We start from the raw sequence: 13,966 nt of genomic DNA, 5'->3' as shown, positions 1-13,966 counted from the left end.
AGGCCAAGGGACCCCACTGATGCACGATCGAGACCAGGGAGAGACCGTGAGAGGGCTCCAGGGCATGTCCGGCCCGTGTCACTCAGTCCCAATCCTCAGGACCCCAGCAGCAAGCTAACCTACCAGGCGGAGTGTCTGCCCCCTGGTGGTCAGTGCACGTCACAGCTACCGATCAAACGGTCTCTTAGGCTTTTATATATATAGATATTATTGTTACTCTGGTCACCTTTTTTTTTAAAAAAGAATATATACATACATATTTAAAATTTTTTAGTTACTGATTTGAGAAAGAGAAACATCGACGTGTTGTTCCACTTATTTATGCATTCATTGGTTGATTCTTTTTTTTTTTTTTAATATATTTTATTGATTTTTTACAGAGAGGAAGGGAGAGAGATAGAGAGTTAGAAACATCGATGAGAGAGAAACATCGACCAGCTGCCTCCTGCACATCTCCCACTGGGGATGTGCCCGCAACCCAGGTACATGCCCCTGACCGGAATCGAACCCGGGACCCTTCAGTCTGCAGGCCGACGCTCTATCCACTGAGCCAAACCGGTTTCGGCTTGGTTGATTCTTATACGTGTCCTGACCGGGAGATTGAACCTGCAACCTTGGCATCGAATGATGCTCTAACCAACTGACCTACCCGGCCAGGGCCTAACAGAATATATTTTTATCAAGAGCTCACCAGGTGTCAGGATGCTTCCAACAACTGTGAACACAACAAAGAGATCAACGAGCAGCTTCTGTGACGGACACTTTGGAGTCTGACGGGAAGGACAACGTCAAGTTGTCACCCACAGATCAGGCCTCCCTCCAGGCTGTCCTTTAACTCCTTAACCGGAAGTCTGACGTTTTCTCCGGAAAGGTGCTCACGGTGGCTCGTTCCTCGCCCTGTTTGACCCTGAACAAACTGTGCTGGGCTGCTCTCCTCCCCAGCCTGGGCCAGGCGGCTCCCCCAACTCCTAACCAGCCCTGAACGGAAACCTGCCGGGTCAGTTCCTCCAGAGAGACTTTCCTGTGAACCACACTAGTCAGTTACTTAACTTCCCCAACTTGCTCTCACTGCAAACCCTCTTACCACAGAGCAGCAAGGCCTGTTTCTGTTTGACTGTGAGATGCTTGCAGATATCTGAGAAGGAGCCTGCTCCCCGTGCAATGGCCTTTTTGCATAAAGTTTCTCTTTATCTTAGTCTGGATCTGTTGGTTGTTGTTTTTTTTTTATGTTTTTATTGGTTTTATAGAGAGAGGGAGAGCGAGAGAGAAACATCAATGAGAGAGAATCTCTCCTACACGCCCCCTACTGGGGATTGATTCTGCAACCCGGGGCATATGCCCTGACTGGGAATCTACCAGTGACACTCAACCACTTGGCCACACCGGCCCGGCTGGGTCTGTTTTTATTTGCCATCTCCATGAAGTTCTCATAGGTTTTTCACTAGGTTACATCCTAGATTTCTTATAACTTTGATCGCTTTGGGGAAGACTATGTATCTGATTTTCTGTTAACTTCCCAGTTGGTTATACTAGTACCGTGGTCGGCAAGCTGCGGCTCGCGAGCCACATGCGGCTCTTTGGCTCCTTGAGTGTGGCTCTTCCTAAGCCGTAGGAGTACCCTAATCAAGTTAATAACAATGTACCTACCTATATAGTTTAAGTTTAAAAAATTTGGCTCTCAAGAGAAATTTTAATCGTTGTACTGTTGATATTTGGCTCTGTGGACTAATGAGTTTGCCGACCACTGTCCTAGTAGAAGAATGCTATTGATTTTTTAATTAATTAATTAATTAAAAATATATTTTTGTTGATTTCAGAGAGGAAGGGAGAGGGAGAGAGAGATAAGAACATCAATGATGAGAGAATCATTCATCGGTTGCCTCCTGCACACCCTCCACTGGGGATCTAGCCTGCAACTCGGGCATGTGCCCTGATGGGAAATTGAACCGTGACCTCCTGGTTCATAGGCCAACGCTCAACCATTGATTTTTTAAATCGAGGTAAAATTCACATACCATAAAATCCATCCTTTTGAATTCGATGGCTTTTAGTATATTTGCAGGGCTGTGCAACCATCATCACTAACTTCAGAACATCTCATTGTCCCCACACTTGCTCCCCTCCCCCAGGCCCTGGCAACCACTCATTTCCTTTCTGTCTCTGGATTTGCTGATTCTGGGCATTTCAGAGGGAAATGGAATCATAAAGTATGTGGCCTTGGTGTCTTTTCTCATTCGGTATACTGTTTTCAAGGGTTACCTGTGTTGTAGCATAGATCAGCACTTCATTCCTTTGTATGACTAAGATGCCGTTGTCTGGATGGACCACATTTTATTTACTCATTCACCGGGTGATGGACATCTGGGCCGTCTCCCTGCTCACAATACATTCACCCTCCCCCACCTTTGTCCGTATTCCTGAGAAACGGGAGGAGCAGGGCCCTGCCAGGCAGACATGGCCCCATGGGCGGGCACAGGACTTGCTGAGCCTGACGGAAGCTGGATGTCAGCCCACACTTGCTCACTCCATTGCTCCTGAGCAGTGCACAACCTCCCCAGCTGGATATGGCATTCCTGCTACTGAAGTTCCTGAAAAGATGTTGGGCAGTCCAGGAAGTGTTTCCTGGCTCATAAAGAGATACAGGGGGCCCTAGCTGGTTTGGCTCAGTGGATGGAGTGTCAGCCTGTGGACTGAAGGGCACTTGCTCTGTTTGCGGGCTCCATCGCCAGTGGGGAGGTGTAGGAGGCAGCCGATCAATGATTCTTTCTCATCATTGATGTTTCTATCTCTCTCTCCCTCTCCCTTCCTCTCTGAAGTCAATTAAAAGAGAGAGAGAGAGAGAGAGAGAGAGAGAGATACAGGAGGAGCCGTGGCCAGTGTGGCTCCATTGGTTGGGCGTGTCCCATGCACTGAAAGGTTGCTAGTCCGATTCCTGGTCAGGGCACATGCCAGGCTTGCAGACTGGATCCCCAGTGGGGGGCGTGCCTCATCTAATTGATGCTGATGTAGCTCTCACATCGATGTCTCTCTTTCCTCTCTTCTTCTAGCTCTAAAAATCAATTTAAAAATCTTAAGGGGAGCCCTAACCGGTTTGGCTCAGTGGATAGAGTGTCAGCCTGTGGACTCAAGGGTCCCGGGTTCGATTCTGGTCAAGGGCATGTACCTTGGTTTCGGGCACATCCCTAGTGGGGAGTGTGCAGGAGGCAGCTGATCGATATTTCTGTCATCGATGTTTCTGACTCTCTATCCCTCTCCCTTCCTCTCTGTAAAAAATCAATAAAAAAAAATCTTAAGGGGAAACAAAGAGCGAGATACAGGAGGAGAGTTCTGTTCCTGCGTCTGCCCTTCGCCGCGGGAGGGGAAGGCTGGCAGGGGCTCCAGCCACATTGCCATCCGGGCTGCTGCCACAGTGCCCAGGCCAGCAGTGTGGAAAGACGGCCCAAACCGGTGAACCTGGAGCCCGCGGCCCTCTCTGCACACCCGGGAGCTGCCCCGTGGGCATTCTTGACTGAGATGGCAGACTCCTGGCTGTGGAAGCCAGCTGAGCCGGAGTTCCGAGGTTCAGGTGAAACCACCCTTACGGATGAGTTAGAGGGAATTCTGAGACGGCCCTCTGAATTTCTGACATGAACCTGGAGCTCGCCGGTTTAGCCATCAGGGTCAAGGCGAGAACTCTTTCTGGAGAAATGTTTGGGGATCCCCAATAAAGGGCAGAATGGCCTTGGCCGGTGCTGCTCAGGGGTTAGAGCGCCGGCCTGGGCAACGAAGGGTCTAGGGCAGCGGTTCTCAACCTGTGGGTCGCGACCCCTTTGGGGGTTGAACGACCCTTTCACAGGGGTCGCCTAAGACCATCAGAAAACACATATATAATTACATATTGTTTTTGTGATTAATCAATATGCTTTAATTATGTTCAATTTCTAACAATGAAAATACATCCTGCATATCAGATATTTACATGACGATTCAGAACAGTAGCAAAATTACAGTTATGAAGTAACAACGGAAATAATTTTATGGTTGGGGGTCACCACAACATGAAGAGCTGTATTAAAGGGTCGTGGCATTAGGAAGGTTGAGAACCACTGGTCTAGGGTTTGATTCCTGGTGAAGGGCACGTGCCTGGGTTGCAGATCCAATCCCATCCTAGTTGGGGCGCGTGCTGGAGGCAACCAATCAGTGTGTGTCTCTCTCACATCGATATTTTTCTCTCTCTCCCCCTCCTTCCCTCTCTCCCTTTCACTCTCTCTAAAAATCAATGGAAAAAATATCCTAGGGTGAGAATTTTTTTTTAAAAAGGCCCCTCAAAGGTGTCCATGTCTCAATTCCCAGACCCCATGACTATGTAATTCCCACGGCACGTGGGGCTTTGCAGATGTGTCTCCAGATGTGCTGATGGGAAGATCACCCACTCTCACCACATGGGCCGTGACGAGCGGAGAACCTGGCCCGGCTGTGGTCAGAGCTGTGCCGAGGGAGGAGGGTCAGAGCTCTGAGGAGGAGGAAGAGGGCCCTGGCCTAGGAGGGAAGGAGGCCAGAGGAGCTGGAAAAGCCAGGAAGCACAATCTCCGTCCTCCCAGGAAGGAGCGCAGCCCTGGGAACAGTTTGATTTTAGCCCAGGGAGACCCACGTCACACTTGTGACCTCCAGGATGGCAACAAATGTGAGTTTCAAGCCACTAAGTTTGTCTAGTTTGTACAGCAGCTGTGGGAAACTGATAGGCCCGTTGAGACACAGAAACCAAAGTATGTCCAGAGGAGATAGGGCTCAGTCCCGCTCGCCCTCGGCCCCCGCAGTGGCGTCCTCAGATAAGGCCCGGCTGACGAGGTGGTGTCTGAGTGGGTTTGGGCCGCTGAGAGCCGCTTCCTGAGTCACAGATGGCCCTATCTAGCTGTGTCCTCTCAGGACAGGCGGGCTGAGGACACGGCCGAGACAGCTCTGTGAGTCTCTACTAAGGGCACCAATCCCATCCACGAGGGCCCCATCCTCCTATCACCTCCTACCACCACCATCCCGGAGCCCAGGTTGCAGCATATTAATTTTGAGGGGACACAGACGTTCTGTCTATAGTAGTTAGGGTTCCAGTTTCTTCTCATCCCTACAAGCCCGGCTGTCCCAGGGGTGGTGTGCAGGCGGGACCGGGCCTGTGTGTGTCACTGTGTATCTCTGTGAGACTGGCCCACAGCGGGAGCAAGGGAACTGGGATGAAGTCACTCAGGTGTCTGGAGGCACCATTCCCACGGTGTCATCACGAATGTCACGCTGGGGCGGCACCAGGAACACAGATGCAGGCTCACCCCCACCCTGAGACTACCTCCCATCCTCCTGGTTAGTCCCAGACAGCATGGCAGGAGCAGGAGGGACACGAGACTACAGACTTTTTAAAATAACTGCATCCTTTAATGGCAGTAATACAATTATTGGGTTAAGAGACCACAGGAGAAAGGGCAGGGGACGCTTCTGGAAGACAGATACAGAGTACAAAAAGGGGGTGGAGTAGAGGCATGCGACGATCATTGTAAAAATACAGTACGTTATATACATATTTGCACCATCAACTTTCTGAAATAGTATTTACACTTTTGTTACAATCCTGGTTAGAGAACAAATTTTTTTTAAAAGCTTGGCCTGATGGCAAATGAAAATTTGGGGTAAATTCATAGTCCCATGAGGTTCTTAGGCTGAATACCCAAGGAGGGCTCCAGCTTCTAATTCATCCACAAATTTGTTTTAAAAAATTATTTAATTTGCTTTTACAAAAGAAAATCCTCAGAGAAGGAAACAAACCCACAGCCACACTGAGTTTTCTTACTTATTGTACAAACACCGCGGGCTGCGGCCCTCTGTTCAAGGCCAACACTGGCGGCTGAAGAAAAATATCACTAATGTGTAAAAAAACGAAACAAAAAGACAAAGACAAACCAAACCGACCTGATCACGGCGCACTGACCCTGTGGGGCTGCCTCTCTGGCCTTCGCTTCTGGCCCCAAACACAACTACTTTTTTTTTTTTTTCCGGGGAGAGGGGTTTGGTATAGCAGCCTTGTTCACCTCCCACCCCAAGGTGCGGGGAGGGAACCCTTTGGCTGGGTCACCAGGTTTCCTCATTATTAGCAAGGGAGAGACAGGGGCCTTAAGCGAGGCGGCTGAGGCGGTGGGACAAGGAGGCAGAGAAGCTGGCAAGGACCAACACCAGTGGGAGGGACCCCTGGCGGTACAGGCCTTGCCCAGCTTCCCCAGGCCGTGTCCATGGGGCTCGTCTGGAGCTGTGGACAGGGCTGGACTGTAGCCAGGTGCTGGGAGAAGCCGGTGCAGATGTCTGCTCCCTTCCCGGCTCAGCTGATCAGGGGAGCAGGACGCAGGTCTCGGGTTCCACACCCCCTGCCATCCCTTCTTAGGGGAGTGCCCACCAACCCCACACCCACATGCCTCTGAACTTGTGCACCTGTCGCTTAGAAGAAACCCAAACACACCGAGACCACGGCCCCACAGATATGGCGCAAAGAGGGGCAAAGGGAGCAGAGACAGAAACACTGCCCAGAACCAGCCAGGCCTCCTCCTCAGGGGCCTGGTGGGCAGCCATGCCACGGATCCTTGAGCCGTCCCCAGGGGCACCAGGGCCAGCACTGGGCACTCTGGCTTCTGAGGAGCAGGACAGCCCCTGGCACGAGGGGAGAAGGGCATGGCCGACAGGACAGGACAGGACAGGAGGGGCTAATACTGACGGAATACGCCATCTGCAGCGCTGCCGCCCGGAAGCAGCACGGGCCCTGCCCCATCCTCTCACCCTGGCGCCTGCGGTCGAGGCCTGAGGTGCGGGCTCAGGGTGAACTCTGGGCTGAGGCTGGCGAGGGACCAGGCGCAAATCCAGAGGCGATGCGGCAGGAAGGGGTTTTGTTTCTTCCAGGGCGGCTCCCAGGGCTCCTTTCCTTCCCTGGATAATCTTTCGCCCCCCACTGGCCCCTAAGCGGGTCCTGCCTCGGTCCCGGCTACATCTCGCATCCTCATGCAACACGTAAGCAGTGCTCAGGGCCTTCTCAACACCTACTTTGTCCTGCAAGGAGGGGGGAGGAGGGGCCAAGCTGTGTCCAGAAAACCCCCTGGACCCCCAGTCTTCAAGGAGTCCCTGAAAATTGGGCCGGCCAGGCAGAGCACCAGCTGGTGACTTGCAAACTGTTCATGTGCACAAGTAGGTTTTCTTGGCGGGAGCCCGGAGCCCTGCAGCACTGACGAGAACTGAAGGTTATATACAATTTATATGTTTTAAAAAGGAAGTATTACTTAAAAAAGGGGGGGGGGGGCAAGAGCGAGAAAGAGCATAGAGCAAAAGAAAAAAAGAAAAAGAGGGAAAAGTAAAGAAAGAATACCCAGGCGCCCCCTCCCCCCAAGTTCCCAACTCTGGATGCTGCACTTAAATATTGCCCTAGGAAGGGTGGGTGTAGGGACAGCTCCGCCCGACCTCACACTACTGGCAAAAGGGGGAGGCGGTGGGGTCAAAGCCTTTAAAAACATCCTTCAGGGACCCCGCGTCCTGCTCGCCCTCTCGGGCGGGGCTGTTGCCAGCGAACGGGCTACTGGAGCCCGTCTTAGGCGCCTGCTTCACGGTCCCGAAGAGGGTGGGCACTGGCAGGTTGTGCACGCCGGGCTGGGGGGGCGCGCCCTCTGGAGGGGGGGTGCCGGTGGTGGCGGCGGGGGTGGCAGCAGCCTTGGGCCGGGGCCGGTTGTAGCTGTTGTATCGGTCCGTGGCTGTGGTGGAGCCCCCGTCCGCACCGGCCTTCCCTGGTTCGGGCTGTTCCAGGGCAGACTTTCGGACAAACGGGGGCTCCTTGGCCTTGGCCGCCGAGCCCTTGCCATTGCCCTCGGTGCCCTTGGGCTGGGCAGCCCCGTCAGCAGTGGGCTCTGCAGCTTTACCACCTGCATTGGGAGTCCTGGGGTCGTAGAGACTGATGCCGCTCAGCACACTGCTCTGCCCGCTCCCACTGCCCTGGCCCAGCCCACCAGCCGCCAGGACTCGGGGGTCATAAGGGGCGGTGGCTGGGGGAGAGGACTCCCCACTGGGGCTGGCAGCTGGAGAGGGCGCTTCGGCAGAGCCAGGCTTGGCAGCGCGGGAGGAGGCAGCAGAGTCTGCGGATTTCTGCAGCCGAGGGTCAGTGGGCGCCTTCCGCACCCGGGGGTCGCTGGGCTTGTCGCTGGGGCCGGGGGCAGCAGAGGGGCCAGTGGCACTGACAGTCTTGAGGATTCGAGAGAGGAGCTCGAAGTCAGGCAGGCTGGAGCCGGATGAGCCGGGGTCCGTGGAGGTGCCCGAGCGCTGTCGGGGGTTGGAGGGACCCACAGCGGAGGCCCGATGCAGCCTGGGGTCCAGGGCAGGCATGGACTGCAAGGCAGCAGGGACGGGGGGCACGATATCCTGCTTGGGGATGGGCAGGGGGATCAGGTCCTCGGGGTTCCACAGCACGGTGCGGGCGAAGCTCGGCTTGCTCAGGGTCACATCCTTCTTGATGTGGCTGAACTGCTGCAGCTGCGACCGCGGGTCCCGCAGCGGGTGCCCGGGAAGGGGGTCCAGGGGAATGTTCACGGCCTTCTCCCGCAGGGCCCGCTCCCCTTCCTCCTCCTCTGCAGGGGGTGGCCCGGACCCCTTGGAGCCGCTGGGGCCCGCGGGGCTGGAATGAAGGCCGCCTTCGGGCTTAGGGGCAGGCAGGGAGCGAGCCAGCCGAGGGTCGGAGGGCCCCGTGTCGCCGGGGCCTGACCCGCTGGAGGCCTCCGTGTGGCGGGTGAGCCTGGGGTCCCGGCTGAGGCGGGGGTCAGCCAGCCGGCCTCCGGTGGGGTGTCCCTTCTGGAGGCGGGGATCCCCCAGCCCACTGCCGCTCAGCTCCCCGACAGAAGCCTGGGGTCGGTTGGACGTCTGCTGCCTCAAGGTCTTAAGGATGGAGGTGACGCTGCTCCCACCGTCGTCCTCGTCACTTGAGTACCAGTTTCCAGTGTCACCTGAGAAAGCAGAGGAGCAGGGAGGGAGTGAGTGGCCACCACATCCACCCGCTCGGACCCCCGGCAGCCCGTTGGGGGAACACCTCTGTCTCTTACCTCTCAGAACCTCACCTCTCCTCCCTGAAGAACCCCGTCCCCTGCCACGAACAGCCCGTGAGCTCAGGCCAGTGAAGTGCTGACCCTGGAGGCCCTGGGTGACATTTCTGCACCCTCCCTCGGGTGCGGGCACTGAGCTAAACGCTTTGTCTTATTAATTCTCACAAACACCCGGAAGCAGTGTTATTGGCCCATTTGACAGATGAGAAAAGGGAGGTGTGAACTGTGCCCTGAGATGGGGGCAGAGCTCAGACTGAGCTCAGGCTCCAAGCCTAGGGTGCTACCACCTCGTCATCCCCTGGGCAGGCTCAGGCCCCACTGACTCAGCTCCCACTATGCCTGGGGTCACAGACACTTGCCCCCAGGCCCCCAAGATTACCACATCCCAGGGAAGGGCAGCCACAGGCTAAGAGGCGAGGCCAGGTGGGCAGACATGGAAACTAGCCCAAGTCCAACCTCCTAAGCAGATAAAACTGGAGCCACCAGAGGAGGGCGCTGCCCCCTCATCCCACGGTCCCCACTTGCTCCCGGGCTCCTGTCATGGCCACCTAAACACAATTTGTCCTCCCCATTTCACCCTGGGGGTGCCACCAGCTCACTGCACAGCCCCATGTAACTTGGCAGCTGTGTGTGACTGATCATTACTGGTTATGTCGGCCAGCTCTCATCTGCTGGCTTCCTGAGAACAAGGGGCAAGGGGTGTGTGTGAGCATCTTTCTACAGCCTCCTCGGTAAGGGTGCAGGGGGTAAATCGAGCTGGCTACTGTCTCCTCTAGGGACCAGGTCTCTCCCGACCCCCAAGGCACAGAGGGCAGCCCTGACTTCCGATTTCCTGAGGGACGTGCATCAGCCCGAGCCTGGTTCCCAGCCTGAGGCAGGGTCCTCCCTGGCCATAGGCTCCCTTTCAGCGCAAAACCCCATCTAGGTGTTCCCCTCTTTCCCCTGCACGGTGCCCGGGGCCTGCGCCCTCAGGGAAAGCCCTGCCCCTGGGGAGGACACATGCCTTCCTCATTCTCCCGGTCCTGCTTGCTGCTCTCAGCCAGCCTCCTCGCTCTCTCCTCCTCCTCCTGCTGCTTCTGCTGGATCCTCAGGTACAGGGCCCTCTGGGCCGAGGGCAGGAAGTCGGGGACACCGGCGCCCGGCTTCGGCCGGCCTGCGGGCCCTCCCTCAGAGAAGCTGTCGGGCTCCAGAGGGTGCTCGGGGAAGAGGTGCTCCCCAGGCTCCCCCGGCAGCTCTTCGTAGTGCCCGTAGTCCTCTGTGGCAGGGAAGAACCGAGGGTTCGTGTCGGGAAGGGCCTTGGGATGGCAACTCCAACCCACCCACGCCCTCAACTGAGACCTCCCCTGATGGCGATGGCGATGGGTGAGATGTGCAGCCCGTCCCTTCCTACCAGCCCAGGACGTCCCCCCAGAAAGCCCACAGCGAGGACCGGGGCAGCCAACCTAGCATGCAGCCAGGGTGACCACGGGGATCACAGTGAGGTTTGGTGGCATGGCAAACGCTCATGACGTGAAAACAGGACGGAACGTCATACGGATGTTTGCAAAATGCAAAGAAAAGGCTCTAGAAAGACAGACAGGAAACAGTCTCTTGGAAATGAGATTCCGGAGGCGGGCTAAGAGGTCTCTTCACTTTTCACTCCACACGCTCTGACCTGCGTGTTTATTTGCCGTGAGCACTAGTTTTAGGGTTTGTTTGTAATAATCAATAAAGAAGAACACGATCACATTGGGAGGTCAAAACATGAGCTTAACAACTGGGAACGAGGCTCGTAAAGAAAAGAAGGGAAATACACCGAAACGATGCTGAGTGCAGTAAGCCTGTCAGAGAAAGACAAACATCACATGACCTCACTTATGCGTGGAATCGAATGAACAAAATAAACTGACGAACAAAATAGGTCCAGAGACAGGAAGCATGGGACAGACTGGCGGATCTCAGAAGTGGAAGGGGTTACAGAAGAGATTAACCAAAGAACATATACACTCATATGCACAGCCCATGGACACAGACAATAGTGGGGTGAAGGCCTTGGGGTGGGACAGGGGCTGGGTGGAGGGGGACAAAGGTGGGGAGAAATGGGGGACATCTATGATACTCTCAACAATAAAAAACAAAACAATATGTTGCTATGGACACATGTCAACCCAGAAGCTCCTGCTGCTTCCTCTTCCTGCTTCCTGCACTCCATGAACATGGATGAGCTGCTGCATTTAAGGAGGGGGCGCAGCATGGTGGGCTGGGGGACGATACACCTGGAGGCTGTGTGTGTGTGTGTGTGTGTGTGTGTGTGTAATTCTCTCAGAGATGGAGAATGTCCAGTGAGCGCTGCCCACAAATGTTGTACAATGATGAACGTGCCGTACACCCACCACTGCCTCACGGGGCTAGTGAGCAACTGAAGTGGGGCCAGTAAAAGACAGTGAAGCTGTAATTTAATTTTATATTCAGAATAATTTCATGTATGTGCAGAAAGCAAAAGGCCACCTTGTTCTGGCCACTGAACTTTGTCACATGTGAACTTGATCGGCAAGCCTGATCTGTGCCACGCCCTGGCTCGGGGTGAGCAGTCCCTGTCCCCCCTGCTTGGAATTTTCACCAAGAGTGACTCACTGCCCGGCCGGCGAGGCTCGGGTCAACAGATGAACCAGGAAGTCACGGTTCAATACCTGGCCAGGGCACATGCCTGGGTTTCAGGCTCAATCCCCAGAAGGGGGTGTTCAGGAGGCGGCCGAGCAATGATTCTCTCATCATTGATGTTTCTCTCTCTCCCTCCTCCTTCCTCTCTAAAATTAATAAAAAATGTATATTTTTAAAAAGATGGTTGTGCACCTGTGAATACAGTAAGGACTCACTTAACGTTGTCGACAGGTTCTATAACAAACCAATGTCACCAGAGGCTAATGGATACAAACAAGAGCTAAGTTCCCAGGGCACCACCAACGCTCTAACGGAAGGCCGTGGAGCGCAACCTCCCTGGAGGACCTGCCGTGCCTGAAGCCACTGCGCAGCACACTCTGCAGGACTTCCTGACGTGGGGATTTAAGCCAGTTCCTCTCTGTGCTGTTCACAGCTTGACAGACTTGCTTTTCTCCCACCCCCGATCTCTGGGCCTGCAGTTTACATACATGTTTACAGGTGGGAGGGGCTGTGGGAACATCACCTCTGCCCCCCGGCCAGCGCCCCATCCACGCCTGTCCATCTTGTAATGCATATATAAGGGGTCACGCTGGCCCATGCATCGTCTCCAAACTGAGAAGCCAAGCCCTGCTGCTCCCTGCTACCTCCAGCTGCCGCCTGGCTCGCCTCTGCCCAGGAGGATCCCACGCCCGCCCTACCACCCACTGCCCTCTCACTCCTCTGCTTGTCCCTGTCACTCTTCCAACGAGGTCACCTCGCCGGGGTGACAGGTTCCCACTGCGCTGGGACTCCTCTCCCTTGTCCTCCCTTTCCAAAGCACTCGCTGCTTTTGCTTTTCTCAAGCCAGCTGACCGGCTGGGGCCTCTGCCCTGGCTGTCCTCCCGTGTGGGCTGCCGCCTCCCCTTCCTGTCCCAGCTCACTCCCAGTTACTCCTCAGAGAGGCCTCTGCCCACTGACCTCACCGTGTCCAGACCCACCTGGCCCACCCCCCACCGCCACTCTCCCCCAGCACCGTTACTTCTAGCCACAATCAATGCCGGAACGAGCTTGTGTACGTATGTGCACATGTCCTGCCTGTTTCCCTCCACTCCGATGAAGCTAAGGCCAGGACCGGGGCTGTCTCGCTGGCTCTGACCCCAGGACTGGAGCAACCGCACAGGCCGCAGTGAGCACACCCCTTCCTGAAGGCTGCACGCTACCCCCGATGGCCACGCGGCTGTCGCTGCCAATGTGTGTTATTATTTTAACAGGAAGGAAGGAGAGAAGGAAGGAGGACGGTCAGACGCAGGGACAGCACAAGCAGAAGCACGAGGCTGACGCTGGTGAGGCCACTTCAGCCCCTTAGCCCCACCCCTCCCACACCTGCCCCTCGATGTTCCCGTGCGCCTGATTCCAGGAGCACCAAGCCAAATGTCTGAGAGGCTAAATTACAGGGCTAATAACCATAATATTCCTTTCAGCCTCAACAGGATAGTGACTCTCACGAAAAACATTCAACCACTCATGGGACAGAGATGGAGTTGGATTCATGCTTCCAAAGGCCGGGAGAAGAGAGATCGAGTTTTCCTGACTATGTTCCACTGTGTAAGCCCAGCAACCCCACCGGGCCCACAGGCCCCGCCTACCTGCGTCCCCCATGAGTCCCGGCTCCATCTCCATGCCTTCCTGCTGCTGGTAAAAGTTTTCATAGAAGTTCTGGGCTGGTGGGATGGGGGGCATCATTCCAGAATGTGGGGAGTCTCCAGGGCCATAAGGCATCATTGGGGGGCCACCAGGTCCCATGGGCGGGCCAGGGTTCATGCCAGGGCCCATCGGCATGTCGGGGTGCATGTCCGGGTGCATGTCGGGGTGCATGTCCGGGTGCATGTCAGGATGCATGTCGGGATGCATTGGGCCCCCCATTGGCCCCGGGGGTCCCATATTGGGCCCAGGGGCCCATCGGCCCCGGGGGGGTCCTCCAGGTCCAGGGAACCTAGAAAGGAGGAAATGGGTGTCTATGAGAGGGGGCTGCGGAGAAAGGGGTGTGGGGGGGGTCGCACCCCCTGAGGGAGATGTGGGAGGGCCTCCACAATGGTGCGCAGTGGATGGGTCTTAGACCAGGGGTCGGCCAACCGGGGGGTCCGGGGGACCACTGGGGGGCCTGTGAAGGTCCGAAAAGGTGGGCGACCACCTGCTCCTAGGACCAAGGCCCTCCCAATTGTTTTTGGAGGCAGGAAAGCTGCCCTGGACCAGGGCTCACAGGTGGG

General features: G+C 55.7%; 1 protein-coding gene across 1 annotated transcript; it reads right to left on the bottom strand.

Moving 5' to 3' along the window:
• Positions 1-6,390: 6,390 nt before the first annotated feature.
• Positions 6,391-13,727, bottom strand: LOC102426782 (zinc finger CCCH domain-containing protein 4; the record flags this gene model as incomplete). Its single annotated transcript, XM_006106008.3, has 3 exons — positions 6,391-8,984; positions 10,084-10,335; positions 13,346-13,727. Coding segments are annotated over 3 exons (2,154 nt in total), but the record flags the coding sequence as incomplete, so codon positions are not given.
• Between the last annotated feature and the right edge of the window lie 239 nt (positions 13,728-13,966).

Source organism: Myotis lucifugus, unplaced genomic scaffold (assembly GCF_000147115.1).
Source record: "Myotis lucifugus unplaced genomic scaffold, Myoluc2.0 scaffold_750, whole genome shotgun sequence".
NCBI classification, from domain to species: Eukaryota; Metazoa; Chordata; class Mammalia; order Chiroptera; family Vespertilionidae; genus Myotis; species Myotis lucifugus.
This window is presented reverse-complemented; position numbering and strand designations above follow the sequence as displayed.